This window comes from Gorilla gorilla, chromosome 9, assembly GCF_029281585.2.
Source record: "Gorilla gorilla gorilla isolate KB3781 chromosome 9, NHGRI_mGorGor1-v2.1_pri, whole genome shotgun sequence".
Classification (NCBI taxonomy): domain Eukaryota; kingdom Metazoa; phylum Chordata; class Mammalia; order Primates; family Hominidae; genus Gorilla; species Gorilla gorilla.
In genome coordinates this window covers 63,928,737-63,952,067 of record NC_073233.2, presented here as the reverse complement: position 1 = coordinate 63,952,067, position 23,331 = coordinate 63,928,737, and the positions used below count along the sequence as shown (strand labels likewise).

The window sequence follows — 23,331 nt, the reverse complement described above, 5'->3', positions numbered from 1 at the left end:
ATCTGCGTAATAACCAGATAACAGCATGATAATGGGACACATTAAATTTTCACATATCAATATTAACCTCCAATGTAAATGAACTAAATAACCCAATTAGAAGGCATAGAGTGGCAAGTTGGATAAAGAAGCAAGACCCAACTGTATGCTGTGCTTAGGAGTCCTGTCTCTCGTGCAATGACACCCATAGGTTCAAAGTAAAGGGATGGAGAAAAATCTACCAAGCAAATGGAAAACAAAACAAAACAAAATTGCTATTCTAATTTCAGACCAAAGACTGTAAACCAACAACCATTAAAAAAAGACAAAGAAGGGCATTATGTGGTCCTTTAGGGAGTGCTAAATATGGGTTCAGTTCAACAAGAAGACTTAACTATTCTAAACATATATGTACTCAATGCAGGAGCATCCAGATACATAAAACATGTTCTTAGAGACCTACAAAGAGAATTAGATAACCCTACAATAATAGTGGGAGAGTCCAACACTTCACTAACAATATTACATCACTGAGGCATAAAACTAATAAAGAGATTTGGAACATGAACTAGATACTTGGCCAAATGGACCTAACAGGCATCTACAGAATGCTCCACTCCACCAAAATAGAATATGTCTTATCATCTGCATGTGGCTCATACTCCTAAATTGACCACATAATTTGCCATAAAAACAACTCTAAGCAAATTAAAAAAAAACTGAAATTATAGCAGGCATACTCTTGGACCACTGCACAATACAAATTGAAATCAATACTAAGAAGATCACTCAAAACCATATAATTACATGGAAATTAAATAATCTGCTCCTGTTTGAATTCTGGGCAAACAACGAAATTAAGGGAGAAGTCAAGAAATTCATTAAAACTAATGAGAACAAAGATACAACATATCAGAATATCTGGGAAACAGCTAAAGTACTGTTAAGAGGAAAGTTTCTTGTTCTAAACACGCAAATCAAAAAGTTAGAAATATCTCAAATTAACAATCTAACATCACACTTTGAAGAACTAGAAAAACAAAAGCAAACCAACCTCAAAACTAACAGAAGACAAATAATAACCAAAATCAGGTCTAAACTGAATTAAATTGAGATGTGAAAAGCCATACAGAAGATCAACAAATCCAGAAGTTAGTTATTTAAAAGAATGGATAAGATAGTTCACCAGATAGACTAATACAGAAAAAAAAGAGAAGATTTAAATAAACACAATCGAAATGACAAAGTGGGCATTGGCAATGACCCCATGGAAACATAAAAAACTTTCAGAGACTTTTCAAGTCATTTAATATGCACACAAACTAGAAAACCTAGAAAAAATTGATAAATTCCTGGAAACATACAACCTCTCAAGATTGACACAGGAAGAAATTGAAATCCAGAAGAGACCAGTAATGAGTTCAGGAATTGAATCAGTAATAAAAAATCTGGAAAAGCCCAGGAACAGACAAACTCACAGCTAAATTCTACCAGACATATAAAGAAGAACTGGTACCATTTCTACTGAAATCATTCCATAAATAAGTAAATAAATAAATAAATAAATAGGAGAAACTTCTTTCTAGCTCATTTATGAGATCAGCATTATTCTAATCTCAAAACCTGGCAGAGATACACACACACACAAATTTTAGGCCAATAGCTTTGATGAAAGTAGACGAAAAATTCTCAATACTGGCAAACTGGATCCAGCAGCACATCAAAGTGCTAATTCAACATGATTGAGTAGATTTTATCCCTAAAAAGCAACGTGGTTCAACATATGCAAATAAGTAAATGTGATTCATCACACAGACAAAAATTTTTTAAAAAACATAATCATCTCAATAGATCCAGAAAAGACTTTTGATGAATTCAGCATCGCTTCATGTTAAAAAATCCTCAACAAACTAAGCATTGAAGGAACACACCTCAGAATAATAAGCCGTCAATGAAAATCTCACACCAGCATCATACTGAATGGATAAAAACTGGAAGCATTCACCCTGAGAACTGGAAGTGGACAAGGATGCCCACTCTCGTTACTCCTATTCAACTAGTACTGGAAGTCCTAGCCAGAGAAATCAGGGCAGAGAAAGAAATGACAGAGATCCAAATGGGAAGAAAGGAAGTCAAAGTATCTATGTTTGCAGATGATATAATTTTATACCTAGAATATTCCATAGTCTCCACCCCAAAACTCCTAGATTTGATAAACAACTTCAGCAAAGTTTCAGGGTAAAAAACAAATTTACAATAATTGTGGTATTTCTATACATCAACAACATTCAAACTGAGATTTTATGATGAAGATGCCAAGAGCAACAAAAACAAAAATTGAAAAATGTGGCCTAATTAAACTGAAGAGCTCTGCACAGCAAAGGAAACTTTCAGCAGAGTAACCAGACAACCTGCAACAGAATGGGAGAAAATATTCACAAACTATGCAACCAACAAAGGTCAATATCCAGAGTCTATAAGGAACTTAAATACATTTTGAAGCAAAAACCAAATAACCCAATTATAAAGTGGTCAAAAGACATGACCAGGCACTTTTCAAAGAAGACATACACATGGCTAACAAACATATAAAAAACGCTCAACATCACTCATCATTAGAGAAATGCAAATCAAAACCACAAGAAGATACCATCTCACACCAGTTAGCATGGCTATTATTTAAAAGTCAATAATTAACAAATTTCAGTGAGATTGTGGAGGAAAAGGAATGCTTATATACTGCTTGTAGCAAAGTGAATTAGTGCAGCCATTGTTGAAAGGAGTTTGGCGATTTCTGAAAAAAACTTTAAATACTCCCCATTCAACTCAGCAATCCCACTATTGAGTATATGCCCGAAGGGATATAAATCTTTCTACCATAAAGGCATATGCGTGCATATATATATTCACTGCACCACTATTTACAATAGCAAAGACATGGAATCAACCTAAATGCCCATCAATGCTAGACTGCATAAAGGAAATATGGTACATACACACCATGAAATACTACACAGCCATAAAAAAGAATGATATTATGTCCTTTGCAGCAATATGGATGGAGCTAGAGGGTGTTATCCAAAGTAAATTATTACAGGCATAGAAAACCAAATACCGCATGGTCTCACTTATAAGTGGAAGCTAAACACTGAGTACATGTGGACACAAAGAAGGGAAAAACAGACACAGGCATACTTGAGAGTGGAGGGTGGAAGAAGGGTGAGGAATGAAAATGTAGCAATCAGGTGCTATACTTATTACCTGGGTGACAAAACAATCTGTACACAACCCCAGTGGCATGCAATTTATCTATACAGCAAACCTGCACATACACCTCTTAACCTAAAATAAAAGTTAAAAACTGTAAAAATAGGCCGGGTGTAGTGGCTCATGCCTGTAATCCCAGCACTTTGGGAGGCCGAGGCTGGCGGATCACCAGGTCAAGAGAGCGACACTATCCTGGCCAACCTGGTGAAACCCCGTCTCTACTAAAAATACAAAAATTAGCCAGTCGTGATGGCTGGCGCCTGTAATCCCAGCTACCCAGGAGGCTGAGGCAGGAGAATTGCTGGAACCTGGGAGGCAGAGGGTGCAGTGAGCCGAGATAGCGCCACTGTACTCCAGCCTGGGTGACATAGCAAGACTCCATCTCAAAAAACAAAAAACATGTTAAAACTATGATTAATGGAGATACCCAACAGTAAAGAAAATAGTTTAATAAATGGGGTTGTATAAATAGAATAGATTATTATAAAGTCACTCGTATTACCAACATAGGATAGATATTTATTAAATACCTATCATATCCTCAACATAATTCTAAGTGCTTCATATACAATATTTAATTGAATATTCACAAACACATGAGGCAGGTGTAGTATTGTCACTTTGCAAACATGGACACTGACGATATGAGAGCTTAAGAAACTTTCACATGGTCACAGTAATTATATGATGTTTCTAGATACAAATTCAGAATTATGGTTTCCAAATATAAAGATTTTTTACCATAGCATAAAGTCTTCACTTGAAAAGTTATAATTGCAAAATGTTGAGAATGTAAAAGTATTCAAAATATGTGCGAATCCTTATTAAAGGGAAAATATATAAATACACATATAATAGTATCATATTGTTCAGATCCTGTTTTCTAAATGCCACAGTCTCATAAAAGCAAGACTCCTTGGAGCAGTGGTTAATTTTAGATCTGAGTCCAGGAAAATACAAGATGACCTGGAGCACTTTGTGCTGCTAGAGTGTAAGAAGTAAAAATAAAACAACAGTGACAAAAAGAATTTTAAAAGACAGGGACATGTTCAAAGAGCAAAGAGCCCAGGAGCCAATTTGATGGTGATTCTATTAGCAAAGCTAGAATGATTTGAACAACAGAATAAATGATGTCAGTATGAGATAATAACATAAAGAGTAAAATAATTATGAGTGCATATTGATTTAAATAGAAGGCTGAATAAATAAACATACAGGGGAGAAATAACAACTCTTCCTTACAGAATAATTCCAATATATGGAAAGAGTAAGGAAAATAGTAAATTTTACCAAAATTATACAGTAATAATTGTTACAAGCAACAAACATTGATGAATAGTAAAAAGTCATGAAATATTTACATAGTCTAAATTAGCTTTCCCCCAATAAATATTTAATAAATACAAAGATAGAATTATACTTCTACAGTAAAAAAAGTCCAGCACACACTACTTTAAATGATCAAGTTTAATATCACTAATAATATCACCTATCAACACATATACCCTGTGATAAAATGGAAAATGGTATACAGATTGCCTCTCTGGAACTATTCCCAATCATGAAAAACCTCAATTTAATCAGTAGAAAACATCAGGCAAGTTCTAATTGAAGGATAGCCTATAAAATACTTGACAGGTACTAAAAAAGTATCACAGTCATGAAAGAAAAGAAAAGAATATTGAATAGGAACAGACTCCGATAGACTAAGGAGACATGACACTAACCACAACGTGGCATCCTGAATTGGATCCTGGAAGAGAAAATAGGACTTCAGTGGAAAACTTGGTGAAATTTAGTAAGTCTGTAGTTTAGCTAATACTATTTTATCAGCATACATTTCTTAAGTATTAATATTCACCCTATGATTAAGTTAACATTAGTAAAGCTAAAATAGTTAATGAAAAGTTAAAAAAATTTGATTGACGGAAATCAAAATAGATGTGCAGGAAGATGTAAAGTCAGTTAACCAAGTAGTTATTAAATGTCTATTTGTCCTGTAACATGGTCAACAGTAGCCCCTATAGCAATTGTGTATTTGTGAACACTATACATATTAGTTCACCAAATATCGGAATATTAAATAGCTGAGGCAAAATTTGAATCTTGAAAGAGACAATTAACTCTAGGTAGTGTGAAAAGAGAAATGATATCATTTTCACAGTTGTAGTCCCAAAAAATCATAGTGCCTGCCGTCTAATAGCTGTTTAATCAATTTGTGTTGAACAAATAAGTAAGAGTAGATGAAAAGTTGATATTGAAGGTGTACAGCCCAATTCTTTCAAAGTATTATTTTATCAGATTGCACACTTAGTGGGGGAAAAATTACTGTGTCTCTCCTTATCCTCAAAGAATCTACAACCCCAGTGGATACCTGAAATTTCAGATACTACCAAACTTGATATATACTTTTTTCTATACATACATACTTGTGATAAAGATTAATTTGTAAATTAGACACAGTAAAAGATTAACAATAACCACTAATAAAATGGAACCATTATAGCAATACTCAGAAAAAGTATTGTTAATTGTACACAATTTAAAAACCTCTAATTTGTCTACTCCTGGAATTTTCTATTTAATATTTTTAGACTCATTGACCAAGGGTAACTGAAACAACAGAAAGTAAAATCACAAAAAATGGGGGACTACTGTATACCATTTATTTTGTCCTAATATCTGAAAATATTATCAGTGAGTGATATGGCACATGTATAACAGACTTTATTACTTTTTTAAAATCTCTAATGTGACAGGTAATATTAGAGATGGTTTCTGTTGCTAGGAAAAATGTATTATTTTTCTTTTCCCCATGAAAATATCTGTCTTGTTTCATTATGTAACAGTAAGAAGAGATTTGTTAAAGGATGCAAAATGACAGCTTGAGAAGAGGAATGTGTTCTATTGTTCTGTACTACAGTACAATGACTACAGCTGACAATAATTTTTTTATGTAGGTCCAAACAGCTAGATGGAGGATATTGAATATTCCCAACACAAAGAAATGATGAATGTTTGAGATGATAGATATGTATGACCCGATCACTACACATTATGTTTTGGAACATCACTATGTACTCCATAAATATAAACAGTTATTACTTGTCAATTAAAAATAAGCCCCCCTTTAAAAACAAGAAATAAGGAGAATGTAACAATCACAGCAGAAAATAATTTAATTAGACAAGTCTGAGAGATCCTTCCAAGCTAGTGTTTGCCAAAGTATAATCCATGTAATGTGGGGCATTTTAAAAAATTTAATTTTATGGGTCAATACCAAACCTAATAAACCAGAATCTGTATAGTAGTGTAGGCTAGGAAGCTGCTCTGAAACAAACAAACAAAAATAAATGATAATAATGTGAATACAATTGTGAGAAATATTGTATTTACTCATAAATTGATCATTAAATGGAAAGCATGAGTTTGATTTGTACCGTAAGTTTCTTGTTCATTTTCTTAGATGGCATACTTATTATCAGCCAATGATATTATGTATATACCATTAAGCACAATTAAAAATAACTGCCTGAGTTAAAAGTAAACACATCTATGATTGTTGACATGGATGGTAATGTAATTTCAACACATATTAACAGTATTAAGTCAATGAGTAGGAAAGCTTACTTCTGTTTCATAAGAGGGTTATCTGGGAAACAGTGGTTATCTGAGATACCCTAACATCATATGTCACCTTTATTTTCATAATGATTTAATGTTTCATAAATGTTTCATGTATACATCCACTAATAACATGTAAATAACATGATTTTTAAAGCTACATCAATTGAATTTTTAAATAATATCTGCTGTTATTTAACTGAATACACAAAAATAAAGATTATACATTTCCAAAGAATTCTATTGGAGATATACCCCAGACAAATTAAGAAGAGATCCTCGAGTACAATTAAGATAGGAATCTCAAGAGATTAAAGATGATAATTGTCTAACCTCTTTATTAGGTGAGTTTAAGTGTTTGAGGAAGAGTTGCAGGTATAAGAATACTGCTTAACGTATGAGATTTCAGAAGAAAATATTTTGTCATGGGATTGCTTTAGAAATACGCTAAGATCAAAACTAATTCTAAATAAGAATCTAGACTTGAGCAAAAAATATAAACTTTCAATTCTCAAGAATGCACACAAAAACAAGTTAACAAGTTAATTTGGCTCTTATTTCTATCCTATCAATGGAAGATAATATATATAATACCCAGCATTATCATCAAAACCACCAATATTTTTCATCAACATCATAATATTTAGGGTCCATTATATAGGAAATAGAGCTCTATGCTAAATAACTACAGTAACAACAACAGATCCAAGTCATTATGTTGACAATTCATGGGATTCAGAATTATAGATGAGGCAAATATAATAAACCTGAAAATAAATGGAAGATAACTGAAAAAAAGGATGTTTCGTTTGGATGATTGAATCCCAGGCATATCTAATTTTATTACCTTTTTTTCCCCTAAAATTTGCATGTCTGCCGGCCTGTGAGTATTATTTGCATGTTTCTCACATCGAGAAACTTTTTATTTTTTAATGTCTGCGTCTTCCTTCAGGCTTTAAGAAAAATGCCCTTCATGACGAGCAAGACATTTGGTCTCACTTCACCCAAAGACAGAAAGAATACATGATAGGAGAAAAAAGTATAAGAAGTTTTAGCATTAACATGTCAAGTGAGCGGGATGCATCTAGTTTTGTCTTTTCTATCTATTTTTTTTCTTAACAAAATCTAAAAAGCTTTACAGAGTCCAAGGAAATATTAGCTATGTCCACCTAAGATTTTATTAAGCTCCTAAAATAATCCTGTGAAGTAGTTGTTAGATGTTAGGAAAATAAGACTGCAACAAAAAGGAATTATTAAGTTCACAAATTGTAGAACTTCCTTTTCTAAATGGGTTTTTTATTTTTTCTAAGAGTATCATATAATTAATTTCATTAGATAAATTGCTGAGTATCATACAATTAATTTCGTTAGATAAATCACCAATTAATTTCATTAAATTGCTGTATTTGTTAGCTAAAATTAATTTCATTAGATAAACTACTGTATTCATTAGATAAAATTAATTTCATTAGATAAATTGGAATATTCATTAGATACAATTATTTTCATTAAATTGCAAGACCCGATGTTAGACTGGGGCAGAGAACGGTACATCTCAGGAGGAATCTTTCGTCCTAGACATCCTTCCAGACACATGTTTTTTAGTCCACAAAATTGTGAACTTTGTTTTAATTAATGTCTGTCAGTTTGTAAAAAATAAAAATTATGCATAAATCCCTAACTAACTTGAAATCACTAAATTTTCCTTTCTGTTTGTAACTCTTTCATTGTTGGAGTCTGAGTCAAATTTGATTATAGGGCCTTTAGATTTGAATCCTTCTCTAACTTTCCTTATTGTTATTCAGCAGGTAAGTCAAAGGCCTGAGTTGATATAAACGGCTAGCAACAATTTCACTGAGGTGACTGTCTTCATCCTCTCTGGATATGCAAATCACCCTGAATTACAAGTCAGTCTTTTCTTGATGTTTCTCTTCATTTATCTATTCACTATTTTGGGAAACCTGGGACTGATCATGTTAATCAGAATGGATTCTCAGCTTCACACTCCTATGTACTTTTTCCTCAGCAATTTGGCATTCATTGACATATTTTACTCCTCTTCTGTAACACCTAAGACATTGGTGAATTTCCAATCCAATCGGAGATCCATCTCCTTTGTTGGCTGCTTTGTTCAAGTGTACTTTTTTGTTGGATTGGCGTGTACTGAGTGTTTCCTGCTGGGATCAATGGCCTATGATCGCTATGTAGCAATCTGGAATCCCTCATTCAGTAGTCATTTCTTAGAAAGTGTGCAACTGGCTGGGAGGAATGTCATACACGATAGGTTTCACAAATTCTCTGGTATCTGTCTGTGTGATAAATGGTTTTGTTCTGTGATTCCAGCATCAATCATTTTTTTCTGTGACACCACAGCTCTTTTAGCACTGTCCTGTGTAGATGCATTCAGCACAGAAATGGTGAGCTTTGCCTTAGCTGGATTCACTCTCTTAGCTCTCTCCTTATCATCACAGTCACTTATATCGCCATCATCTCAGCCATCCTGAAGAACAAGTTGGCAGCAGGATGACAGAAGGCCTTCTCCACCTGCGCATCCCACCTCATGGGTTAACTATCTTCTATGGGTCCCTGATTTTCACCTATTTGCAACCGGATAAAACATCATCCCTGATCCACGCACAGTTGGCATTTGTATTCTATATGACTGTCATTCCCATGCTGAATCCACTCATCTAGAATCTGAGGAACAAAGATGTAAAAAATGCTCTTTGAGAGTCATACATAGAAAACTTTTTCCATGACAAATTTATGTATGTTATAATTAAAACAAACATGGATGGCTTCAGTAATTCAATTATGCCAACAACTAGGAAAATAGCAGAGTAACATCAAAAAGCATAACACAAACTAAATGAGAACTTAGAGTCTTGCAGTTTGTAAGTTTAATTATTATTTCATTATATGGACCACTAACTCCCTGTATTTAGAGGTCAATTCAGAATATAAATTATTCAGACATAGACATGTACAAGGAAATAAGAGGCATCCAAACATTCATATGTGAGTATTCCATCACACTGAAACAGGTTCAAAATTATTACATTGAGAACATGCAATTTTTGTCATTCTGTGCCTGGCTTATATCACGTAACTGCATTGTTTGTATTAGACTGGTGCAAAAGTAATGGCAGTTTTTGTTGTTAAAACAAAACAAAACACACATAAAACAAATGGCAAAAACCACCATTACTTTTGCACCAACATAATAACTCAATGGATAAAGGCTTAGAAGAAGGATAAACCATTTTCCAAGATATGCTTATTTCACATTGCATGCCTGTATCAGAACATCGCATGTACCCCATAAATATACACATTTAGTATGGACCCATAAAAAACTAAAAAATGTTTTAAAAACTAAAAAAAAAATTAAATTGACAATATAATTTGACATTCTGTTTTCTCAGCTATTGGCAACTTGAAAGTAGAAAAGTGGAAGATGAAGGAATAAGAACAGTTAAATTTTACTAAAAATATTAAATGACAGCTGATCACCTGAAAGCAAAGAGTACAGAAATAAAGAAACAAACAAAAAATAAAAATAACAAAGCAAATATTAGCCACAATGAAAAATGAAAGATTGGAATAATTTCAGTGCAATCACTAATGGAACAACAGATACCAGGCAGTATAGAGAAATCTCTTGATAATATGGAGTCATTTGCCCCTAACAGATGAGTTCTTCATCATATATGTATGAACACAATTTTAGATTACATAGAAAAGTGCTCTGTTTATGGCATATATTTTCTGTAAAAAAAAGAGAGTTTAATTTAACATTAACTATAGATGTCTCAGTGGTAGCATAATTCCTAGAATATTTTGGATATATACAGAGGCTCTTGCATCTCCAAATCAAACGGAAAAACTTTGTTAATTCTATAGCATTAAAGGAAGAAAATGTGTGTGTATTGTTCATGTGTGTGGGGTGGGAGAGGTGGTGCTTTCCTTGAAAAGAGACTTAAACCTGATTTAATGAACTCTCCCAGGTGTTATTAGAAGATAACCATTGAAAAAGTTTTATCAGTACCGGTCTGGCCAACATTGTGAAAACCAGTCTCTACCAAAAATATATAAAAAGTACCCAGATGTGGTGGCACACACCTGTAGTCCTAGCTATTAGGGAAGCTGAAGCAGAAGGATCGCTTGAACCCAGAGGCAGACGCTGCAGTGAGCCAAGATCATACCACTGCACTTCAGCCTGGGCAATAGAGCGACACTCCATCTCTAAAAATAAATAAATAAAAATCAATCAATCAATATTTGTAAGATAAAAATAATTTTAATTCAAAATTTTAAAAAATTAGAATTATAATTTTATTAAGATTTTAATAACTTAATGACTAAGCATAACTGAGGTTAATCTTAGTCAAATAAGAAATAAAAAATTAACTTTACACTATTTTCATAATATGCTACAATAGGAATAATTCAGATTAGTCTATATAAGTGAAAAGTGACACCCAGATGAATAATGCAAATATTAAATTCTGGTATTATTAAACAGGTAACCATAAGAAATTTTACTAGGTATTTTCAATACCTAGTCAAAGTATGCAACCTGATAAAGTAGGGGAAATAAAATAATAAAACACAAATAACTCAAATAACTAACGAATAAGCAAGTTAGTAAGTATTTGAACAAAATGTATCAAAAAAAGGTCATTTTTTTATTGAGTCAAAGATGAAAGACAAAGAAAACAATAGTAAACATAATCCAGAAGAGAGAGAGAGATTGAGAGAGAGAGAATAGAAGGGGCATAAGTAACATGGTTTAAAACATAATGACTTAAGGCCAGGCACAGTGGTTCACACCTGTAATCCCAGAACTTTGAGAGGCCAAGGCAGCAACATCGCCTGAGCCCAGGAGTTAGGGACAAGCCTTTGCAACTTAGTGAGACCCTGTCTCTACAAAAAATAAGCCCAGCCTGGTAGCAAGCACCTGTAGTCCCAGATACTTGGGAGGCAGAGGCAGGAGGATCGCTTGAGCCCAGGAGGTGGACATTGCAATGAGTCAAGATAGCACAACTGCACTCCAGCCTGGGCAACAAAGCGAGACTCTGTCTCTAAATAAATAAATAACAACAAAAATAAAATATAATTACCTAGAGCATTACACTATATATCATTTAAATTGAGAGATTTAAAATCTCTGATCAGAATTAGGCTTTTGCCATGAAGTAGTAAATGGTAAAATAATTTTCTTGCCGTTATAAACAACTCTGAACCTGAACAAAATAGTTTTTAACGTTAGAAAAAACATGAGCAAGAAAACCCCTTGTTCATGGCAACTTTGCAATCACCAAGTCTATTGAGGTGGCCTTGACGTAAAAAGTCACTTTTTGCCTCTTATTTGGCTTAAACCCTAATGATACCTATTGTCAAAGGGTGTGATTCTGGCTTTTTAATCTCCACATTAGCCTGTCTCAGGACCACTAAATTTCTGATGAACAGAATCGCTCTTCCAAAAACTCATCAAATGTACAATAAATACATACAAAAGTAGCCGCTTTATACATACCAACAAATTATCTCCTGAAATTCTAGATTATGGGCATGCTTCCTTCTAGACTCGCTTTTAAATTTACATGAAAATTGATTTTATTATCATGACCTAACACAAAACCACATTAATATTTTACCCTGATTCACACTGTGTTTTCTTCCAGACTCTTCCTTTGCTTCTCCATCTTGGGCAAATAGTTCTCTGTACAATAGTTCAGCTCAATTTCTATATACTTTTAACCCATAGTTAAGAAAAAATTTGACCTGATTATATATGGAGGAAGTAAGTTTTAAGCAACTAAATTCATTATAAAATGTTTATTGGTCTCAGGGCTGATTGTGTCTTTTTGCTCTCACTTTTATTTCATAAAAATTTAAAAAGTACATGAAAATAGCAAAACATATTGCACAAATATTTCATGTAGATGAATTAGGTGACACTGCCAAACCAGAATAAATCACCTGCATCACTTTTTTGGTAATGCTTCAAAATGTCTATTTATCAGCTGGTAAACAGTTAGTTAACTTAGTAAGTTATCCCCGGGGCACTAGCCAAAACCTGAACCATAGAATTGTAGGGTTTATAAAAGGTTAATATAACATAGTTCATGGCATAGCAAAACATATTGGTTATCAGATGATGAAGATACACTGAATATATAGTATTATTATGCAACCTATACATACATGTACATATAGGAATTAAGTGCACAAAAGAAAATAATTAGTAAAAATTATACTGTTTACAAAATGTTAACGGTTTAGAATTATTTTCATTTTCTTTTTTGTATTTTGTTATATTCTGATTCTTTTCTTCTTTTTTTTTTTTTTTTTGAGACAGAGTCTCGCTCTTTTGTCCAGGCCGGACTGCAGTGGCACTATCTCGGCTCACTGCAAGCTCCGCCTCCAGGGTTCACGCCATTCTCCTGCCTCAGCCTCCTGAGTAGCTGGGACTACAGGTGCCCGCCACCGTGCCCAGCTAATTTTTTATATTTTTAGTAGAGACGGGGTTTCACCGTGTTAGCCAGGATGGTCTCGATCTACTGACCTCGTGATCCGCCCGCCTTCGCCTCCCAAAGTGCTGGGATTACAGGCGTGAGCCACCGCGCCCGGCCGATTCTTTTCTAATTAACATGTTTACTTCTATGATAGTATCATACATTTAAATATACAAAATTTTAATTGAAAAAAATGTGCTATTCCATCTTTGATGGTGTCAGTCAGAGAATAATTATTTTTCTGGAAATGGCTTCTCCACCATCCCAGTAAAATATTGAAAACATCACAAGAAAAGACCAATCCATAATTTCCTTCATTTGTGTGGCTTGTAAGGTAAAAAGGAAAACCTTTGCTCAAAATCTATCATGGCTGTTTTATTCCTTGCACCTTTATCCTTGGAAACATACCAAGCAATTCTTCATTGGTAATTGGTCCACAGGGACTACCAAAAGGTGCATTATCATCAGCCCCTCATATATTAGGTACTCTGGAATTATCAGAGTGAGAGGTAAAGAATAATCTACCTATAGTCACAGAGATTCCCAGTGTTCTTTTGACACACAACTTCCTGGTAATCTTTCCATTTGACCAGGACGTAAACGAAATTTCTAGGTTGGTTTTTTGACACAGAATAAAACAAAATGAATGCACAAAAATGTAAAAACAACTTATCTCAAGGAAAACAAATATTATATCAGAGAAAATTTTATCTCCTTAAATGCTTTTCATATTTTATTTATAAGAAAAATTGAGGTTGACAAATTTCTAGACAGATAATATGAGAAGAAAGCTTTTTCACCAACTTTGGCTCAGACACGGTAAGTATTATTCTCAAAATTGGAAGATTTTATTTCAGATGAAATTAATTCAGGACTTTATCATAAGAGTATACATATACATGTCATCTAGTCCTTACCCTGAGTAATGTCCGGGTTTGTGAAAAGAGATATGTAGAGTTGATGGAATCAGAGTCTACAAGCAAAGTACATATTTTGATTGTATAATTTTTGGAAGATATTTGATTTTGATTGGTTAAGTTACTAAAACATCATATTTGTATAAATTAATACTTATATATGGTCTATAATTTTAATGTATCCTGCTAAAATCCTTAAGGGTGAAATTTATTTAAAATTACCATTAAATAATATTAGAAACAAAGGGGCAGTAAATAATCTATTAAAAACTGTTTCCTCTCATTGTTTATTACATGTTTAGCTCTTTCTCAAGTTTTCTGAAATTATTGATAAACAGGAGTATAGTATTATAAGCCTTCTCTCTGAAGTCAACATATGTTGGCAGAATCAGTGTCAACATTTAATTGTTCTGACTTTGGATAAGTTACTCAAACCTTCCATACTCTTTTTTTCTCATCTAAAATATGTGGATAATAGTAGTATCTATGGCATAGTATTTTCTTGTGGATTAAATGTATTAATAAAGGAAGGCATTCAGAACAAGGTCAGGTTCATTCTAATTTTGCAATATGTTACATTTTATTATATCACATCTAAATGTTAATTTACACTTTTATCTACATTGGCAATATAATTCCGTTTTAAGGTCACATTCTATAAATGTATTAGCAATTTATAGAAACACTAAATGAATTAAATGCTAGGTTATTGTATAATCAGAAACCTTTTGAAGTCATTCCTGTTAAGTATCAACTTTGATTTCTCAGCAGTTTAAAGCAATTGAACATCATGGGTAGAAGAAATAACACAAATGTGCCTGACTTCATCCTTACGGGACTGTCAGACTCTGAAGAGGTCCAGATGGCTCTGTTTACGCTATTTCTCCTGATATACCTAATTACTATGCTGGGGAATGTGGGGATGATATTGATAATCCGCCTGGACCTCCAGCTTCACACTCCCATGTATTTTTTCCTTACTCACTTGTCATTTATTGACTTCAGTTACTCAACTGTCATCACACCTAAAACCTTAGCGAACCTACTGACTTCCAACTATATTTCCTTCATGGGCTGCTTTGCCCAGATGTTCTTTTTTGTCTTCTTGGGAGCTGCTGAATGTTTTCTTCTCTCATCAATGGCCTATGATCGCTACGTAGCTATCTGCAGTCCTCTACGTTACCCAGTTATTATGTCCAAAAGGCTGTGTCGCGCTCTTGTCACTGGGCCCTATGTGATTAGCTTTATCAACTCCTTTGTCAATGTGGTTTGGATGAGCAGACTGCATTTCTGCGACTCAAATGTAGTTCGTCACTTTTTCTGCGACACGTCTCCAATTTTAGCTCTGTCCTGCACGGACACATACGACATTGAAATCATGATATACATTTTAGCTGGTTCCACCCTAATGGTGTCCCTTATCACAATATCTGCATCCTATGTGTCCATTCTCTCTACCATCCTGAAAATTAATTCCACTTCAGGAAAGCAGAAAGCTTTGTCTACTTGTGCCTCTCATCTCTTGGGAGTCACCATCTTTTATGGAACTATGATTTTTACTTATTTAAAACCAAGAAAGTCTTATTCTTTGGGAAGGGATCAAGTGGCTTCTGTTTTTTATACTATTGTGATTCCCATGCTGAATCCACTCATTTATAGTCTTAGAAACAAAGAAGTTAAAAATGCTCTCATTAGAGTCATGCAGAGAAGACAGGACTCCAGGTAATTAAAATAGCAGGAATGCTGAACATTTAAACTCATCTTTTCTTTCCTTTCTATTTGGTATTTCCTTGGTCTCCCTATAAAAACAATTGAATCCTTCATATTTGCATTTCTGTTGTGCTAACCTTTGCTTGACTAAACATGATCTTGAACATTTCAAGGTGTATGTTTTCAGAAATCCAGATTGCAATTAGAAATCATAATATGTGTTGGCCGGGCACGGTGGCTCATGCCTATAATCCCAGCACTCTGGGAGGCCGAGGTGGGTGGATCACATGAGGTCAGAAGTTCAAGACCAGCCTAGCCATGATGAAATGCCGTCTGTAGTAAAAATACAAAAAATTAGCTGGGTGTGGTGGTGCATGCCTGTAATCCCAGCTACTTGGGAGGCTGAGGTAGGAGAATCGCTTCAATCTGGGAGGCAGAGGTTGCAGTGAGCCGAGATCGTGCCATTGGACTCCAGCCTGGGCAACAAGAGCGAAACTCCGTCTCAAAACAAAACAGAACAAAACAAAACAAAACAAAAAATAATAATATGTGTGTTATATTTACAGTCTAAATATATGTTTTTAGAAGCAATTGACGTGGAAAATAAGAAAATATGGTTGTCCTTTAAAATTATATTACACAAATTCCTATGCATACTTCACTTGTAGGTAAATTTATTATGGAAAACAACGATTTGGGGCACAATGATAACAGTCTCAGAAGTTATTTCATTTATTATATGGGGAAGAATTATAACAGAGTCTTTAGGAGTACTATTTTGAAATAAAGTTTTCCAAGAGTTAGATTCTAAATATGCTACATTTTCAGCTATACAACCCAGAATATGTTACCTAAAATTTAAAACTCTCTTTCCTTAAGTGCACAAGATAAATAATAACTCCAAATTTGATCAGAGAGTAGTTGTAAAGTATTTAAGGTGACAATAATCAATGCTGCCTATTCTCATTAGAAGACTTGCATTCCAGCACAATGCCTTTTGTGAAGGATATTCACTTGTGTTTTACAAATTACTTTTGGTTAATTTAATTTACAGACACACAAGAAACTAAAAAGGAAAAAAAAGATAATATCAGTAGTTCACAATTTGGACTTTAGGAAATAAAATATTTCGATAAAATTAAGTTATAATAAAATAGCATATATTGTTAGAGAAAATTTGAAAAATATTATAAAATATTAAGGAAAATAGAAACCCTCAAAATATTGAGTTTTGGCTGTTTTGCTTATGGCATAGCCATTCTTTTGTTTCTTTATTTTTCTAATAAACTTGTTTTCAGTTTAAGAAAAACAAATATCGAGTTTTGTGCATGTTCTTCGAGATCAATAGTTTTGAATATGTGCATGTGTATAACATATATAAACTAAATATCACTTTCTGTGTACTGATTTTCAGCTTTCTGTATCCATTTACAAGTTTAACATTGGATAATCTCTTTGTCATTGACAACTCTAATATAAATTTTTTCTTGGTACATAGGCAAAATCAAGACTCATTTCACAATGTTTTGGACTTGAAATATTAACTCACCACATTAAAAATCTACATGCAGTGATATCTCTTTTGTGTGCTAAACATTTGAAAACTTGACTTCTGTAAAGAGTCAAACTGTTTCTTTGTTAAAATTCTGTGTGTTTTTAAAAATAATTGCCTTGCTCATGATGTCTACAAGTTTTAGTTTTAAAAATAAATCCTTGAATTGAACGCTTTATTCATTGATTTTTACATTTCTTAATACAGAAAAGTTGTAAAGCAAAGAATTGATGATGAATTCAGATGTTGTGACATCTCACAAACTTTAGTCAGGTAGAGTGATAAAATGTCTTTTATTTTTAAATTTTTCTTTTACATATTCTGGAATCACAGTATTGTTTTTCTGTGCTATTTAAAGGTTATTTTAGAAGCTATTTTCCATTTTCCAAGTATTTGATTTTTTATTTAAATTTTTGTAACAGTTACTAGATTGTTTTCATTCAAGCAATTTTTTTTTTACCTTTTGAAATTTGTTTTCTTTGTAAAATTGTCCTCTTTTTTTTTAAGTGCTTTATGAATGTTTAAAATAGAATGTAACCTCCATTTTGAGTTAATATTTTAATGTTTCTTCGGCAATTCAAACTGTCAACTAACTTATTCAGATCTTTTAAATATATATTTCCTCTACTTTCTTAATTTATTTCAAAACTTTGCCTTATCAAATACTAATGCTATATAAAATTATTATGATCTAATTTTTGCTTTGATATCCATGTTGTCCAGAATATATATTTATAGGTTCCCCTATTTGTTTTCGTTTGCAATTAGAAACAAGTATGTAGTAGGGATTTATTGTTTAATAATATGTTTTTTGGCTCATTCTCATCTTATAAATGCAAGATATAATTTCATGTATTTATAGGCTCTTTCCATTTTTCTAGCCATTTTTATAAGCTATGGTTTTATCTTGCTTTCATTTATGTCTACTTCTATGATTTAGAAAATGGATCCTGTCAATTTGAGTTACAAAGATGGCCAACAGGATCTATCACTTTGTAGACAACACTTATGCTGGGAAATTGCTTAAATTCTATTTTAATTAGGACTACCTAATCCTCTTCATTGTATAAGCTAAAATGTACTCACATAATGTTATAGAAAAGTATACAATAATCTATATGCAATATGAAAGATTTAGACTGTTCACATTTGACCTATACTTTCGCTATTATAGTGATGTAAACAATATTTTATGTAAGATATTTTCTAATTTAAGGCATAGTCCTCTGATTCATAGTGTCATGCCAAAATGCCATATAACATAAATACAAAAAAACCCTGTAATTCAGCATAGCAAAATATGAACAGCTATTTTTTCTTTCAAATAATGATGGCTAGATGAAAATAGTAATAATATAGTTTCTTCTGAGTACTGTTCAGACAATATTCGATGGGCTTTACATATATAATTAACATACTTTATCATTATAATTTAACTGCCAGGTCAGTACTAGCAATATCTAAATTTTAATCACACATTAATGGAAAACCACCCTTTACTTGTTCAAGCAAAGATTTAAGAATTATATTGAAGTAATGTGATTATTATGCATTGTCTTCCTGCATCAAATTACCTCATATACTCTATAAATATGTATCTATTATGTACCCACAAACAAAGTCAAATTAAGAATTTTTAAAAAGTAAATAAAACACAGAGGAGCTCCAGAACTGGGTAAATATAGGCTTTAGCTTAAGCTGAAACAGAGCATTCAAGCCAGCAATGAGTGGGCCTGGGGCCTTTACTTGGCTTGAAGTGAGGACAGTGCCCTCCTCTCCTGAGGACTCATCTGGACACTCAGCTTATATTATTATGTAATTCTTGTCACCTTTCAATAACTTTTCTTACAAGCCTAACTATTTCTTTCAACTCTATGTGGCCAGGAGAGGCTTTCTGTAACTGTTTCAGATATAGACACACATCTTAGGGAGAACTGTCTGCGAGTGACGGCTTTCTCAGCCACAAGTCAGAGAGGTAGAGAAATCATTTTAAATTCTGGGCATTCGATCAAATATTCAGAAAAGGACACTTTGCCCTTTGAAAGTTGCACAATAAACAGAAGTGCAGCCTGGGAAGCAAATGTACTTCTGATTATTTAAACTGAAGTTCTAGAGAGGACGGGATAGTCAGTGGTTCCAGCAACTTCAGTGGGGGAATTTCAGGCAAATGCAGAAAACAAATGCAAAGGAATATCAAAGTAGTCCTGGTAACATCAGAATCCTATTGATACACTCACATCTTGGAAAGTGTTTGTCTCAGCCTTTTGCAATTATTATCTGCAAACTGTGTTTGCAGTTTGAATGGTTTTCATTAATTAGTAAGAATCTATACCCATGTCCTTGTGTTTGCTTTTCTTTTGTATCATCAGCTCATAGACATTTAATGCAATACTAAGAAAACATGCTCTCTCCCCCCCGAAAAAAAAATGAATTATCTTGGAATTTTATTTTTATTAAATACACTTTACTTCCATTCCATTAGTATATTAAAGTTCTTCTAAATATGGAATACATCTGGTGTCTGAACACATTTTTTGCTACCATCCTGGCCCGGATAACTGTCTTTTTAGTTTCAGAATTACTGCTGTAGTGTGGTAGCATCCATCTAATTTTATTCTTATTCCTCTTGAGTCTAATCTCTATGTAGGAGCCAGAGTTATACTGTTAAATAGTAGGTTGGATTATATCATTTCTCTTCACAAACCCTATACAGTATTTCCTCACACTAAAAATAAAAACCAAGAACTTTATAAGTGTTCATTGGTTGAAAATGATGTCCTCAATTCTTGAATCTATGAACTCATTTCTTATTATTCCACCTGTCCCACTTACTTTGTCTCTATTCCATTATCTCCCAGCTCTTCTCTGTAAATAGTATTAGTAACACTGCCTGAAGTTTTCCGTTTTCTCTTCTTCCTGAAGCTTCCTTCCCACAGATAACTGCATGATTTTTTAAAAAATTTTTATTTCCATACATTTTTTGGGGAACAGGTGGTATTTGGTTACATGAGCAAGCTTTTTAGTGGTGATTTGTGAGATTTTGGTGCACCCATCTCCAGAACAGTATACACTGAACACAATTTGTAGTCTTGTATCCCTTACCCACCTCTTACCCTCTCCCTCAAGTCCCCAAAGTCCATTGTGTCATTCTTATGCCTTTGCATCTGCATAGCTTAGCTCCCACTTATGAGTGAGAACATACAATGTTTGGTTTTCCATTCCTGAGTTACTTCACTTAGAATAATGGTCTCCAGTTCCATCCAGATTGCTGTTAAAGCCATTAATTCATTCCTTTTTATGGCTGAGTATTATTCCATCATATATCCATATATATGGAATATATATACATAGAGCAATATTTTATCCACTCATTGATGGGCATTTAGGATTCTTTTCTTAACAAAAAAAATCCCTTACACCCTATTAAAGGCATTAACAAAATAATAGAGGTTATTAAAAGGGATATGCTGCTGATAAACATTCTCTAGGGCTGTTGATATAGGAGAGTGTGATTTTGGCAGTACTAGCTAAATCTCAGATGTATAGGTACAATCCTATTTACAGAAAAAGCACTCGATAAAGGAAAGAACAGTTTATCAGATGACGGGATGATGCTGGGGAGAGAATTTGTATTTAATCGGGATACAGGCTTTTCTGATGTTAAAAAAAAGAAAAAGGATTCAGAAACAGAGTGACTCAACAACAACAAAGTATCCTTAAATATAACCTGCAGAGTGTTCTTTGTTTTATTCTTATTACTCTTGACCTGACTAGACTTTGTGGGGAGGTGTTTTTCACAAGGCAATCTTAGGACACAGGTTCTTCTATGTTATTGCTCTATTATCTCCCTGATGTCTTCTTCTATGTTGTTGAAGAGAGTTAATCTAGTACTTTGCCCACATTCTAGTCTGAGAGAAAGGTGAGATTTTTTGACACTAGGAAGACAATTCCAAACGTTGTGTTCATATGGATGGTTTTTAGAACATATTCAATTTATTAGGTCGACATAGGACTACCCTGGTTACCCATTTATTCTGATGTAAGCTTCTTTACAGAATTGTATTTTTCATTTAATTGTCAATTTTATTAGCAAAATGTTGTTTATAATCTTCTTATTTTCCTTTTCATATTTGTGGGGACCAGAGTAAAATACCTTATTTCATTCCTGATATTGGTTATATTTATCTTCTGTCTTCTTGGTGTTGACCCTGGATTATAAAAACATGTTTTATGTATTATAGTTTACCTAAAATAATCTATATCTCAACTTTTCACACAAGACCTTTAGAGTAGTATAAAGTCAGATCTCTCCCATTCATTTTGCTATATTTGTCATAAATTTTACATTTACCAAAATGATTAAAGAAGAACTAATACCAATCCTACTTCACTATTCCAAAAACTAGAGGATGGGTACTTCCAAACTCATTCTACAAGTCCAGTATACCAAAACCAGACAGACCCATTGAAACAAACAAACAAACAAACAAAAAAGAAGCTATAGGTCAAATCCCTGATGAACATTAATACAATACAAAAATTCTCAACAAAATACTAGCAAAGCATTTCAACAACGGTTTAAAAATATCATTGATTATGCTGAAGTGGGAATTATCCCCAGGATGCAAGTATTTTTTGATATACACAAATCAATCAAAGTGATACGTGATATCGACAGAAGGAAGGACCAAAAACATAAACATTTCAATTGATACTGAAAAAGGGTTTGATAAAATTCAACATCCCTTCATGACAAAAACCCTCCAAAAACTGAGTATAAGAGGAACATAACTCTACATAATAAAAGCCATGTATGTCAGACCCACAACTAGTAACATACTGAATGGCAAAAAAAAACTGAATGCCTTTCCTCTAAGATCTAGAACACGACAAGAATGCCCATGTTCAACATTATTATTTGAAATAGTACCGGAAGTCCTAACTGGAGAAATCAGACAATAGAAAGAAATAAAGAAGATTTAAATTGAAAAGAAAGGAGTCAAATTATTCTTATTTGCAGATGATATGACCTTATATTTGAAAAAACCTAGAGACTCCACCAGAAAACTAATTAAAAAGCTGATAACAAATTCAATAAAGTTGCAGGATAAAAAATCAACATAAAAAATTAGTAGCATTTTGAGGACTAAGCTCTAATTGTTTTATCTTGCCCACATTCTTATCTAAATGATCTGGGTAGTCATGTCCTAGAAACCATAGATTTTCAGCAGATGGGTTTTATTTAACCCTATGTATCATAACTTACTTTCCAACCTGACTCTGGCATAACATTATGAAACAAGGAAGAAAATCAAAATATTTTACCCCAAAACATGTGTCTTTCCCATATCTTGAAAGGCCCATAAAGCTGTCCTTAAAGGAATATTTGCATCTTGTAAAGAATCTCTATTAACATAGATAAGTGTTTTTTCTTCCAGGCCCTCCCAATCCTAATGAAATAAATTAAAATTCTAGCACCTTTTAAAGATCTAAATAGGAAACATTTGTCATCTATTGTCTCTAAGGGCAGACACTATAAGACTTCAAAAGAACCTTGGTCTCCACAATCTTTTATCTTAATCTAAACATTTCCTTTCTATGGATTCCAGATCTTTAGACAAACTCAATGAATTGTCAACCAGAAAATGTTTAAATTTACCTATAGCCTGGAACCCGCTGCCTCCCACTGTTTGACTTGTCCCACCATTTTGGACCAAACCAATGTATTTCTTAAAAGTATTTGATTGATGTTTCATGCCTC

General features: G+C 33.3%; 1 protein-coding gene and 1 pseudogene across 1 annotated transcript; both read left to right on the top strand.

Moving 5' to 3' along the window:
* Positions 1-4,962: 4,962 nt before the first annotated feature.
* LOC115936229 (olfactory receptor 8I2-like) lies at positions 4,963-9,564 on the top strand (annotated as a pseudogene).
* Positions 9,565-13,906: 4,342 nt separating this feature from the next.
* OR8H1 (olfactory receptor family 8 subfamily H member 1) lies at positions 13,907-17,698 on the top strand. Its single transcript, XM_004051123.5, has 2 exons — positions 13,907-14,210; positions 15,077-17,698. Exon 2 carries the CDS (start codon positions 15,099-15,101, stop codon positions 16,032-16,034), a length of 936 nt encoding a protein of 311 aa, XP_004051171.5. The 5' UTR covers positions 13,907-14,210; positions 15,077-15,098; the 3' UTR covers positions 16,035-17,698.
* Positions 17,699-23,331: the final 5,633 nt, after the last annotated feature.

What these genes read in the sequence shown, in the direction of transcription:
- OR8H1 (XM_004051123.5), top strand. Translation starts at nt 15,099, where the DNA reads ATGGGTAGAAGAAATAACACAAATGTGCCTGACTTCATCCTTACGGGA.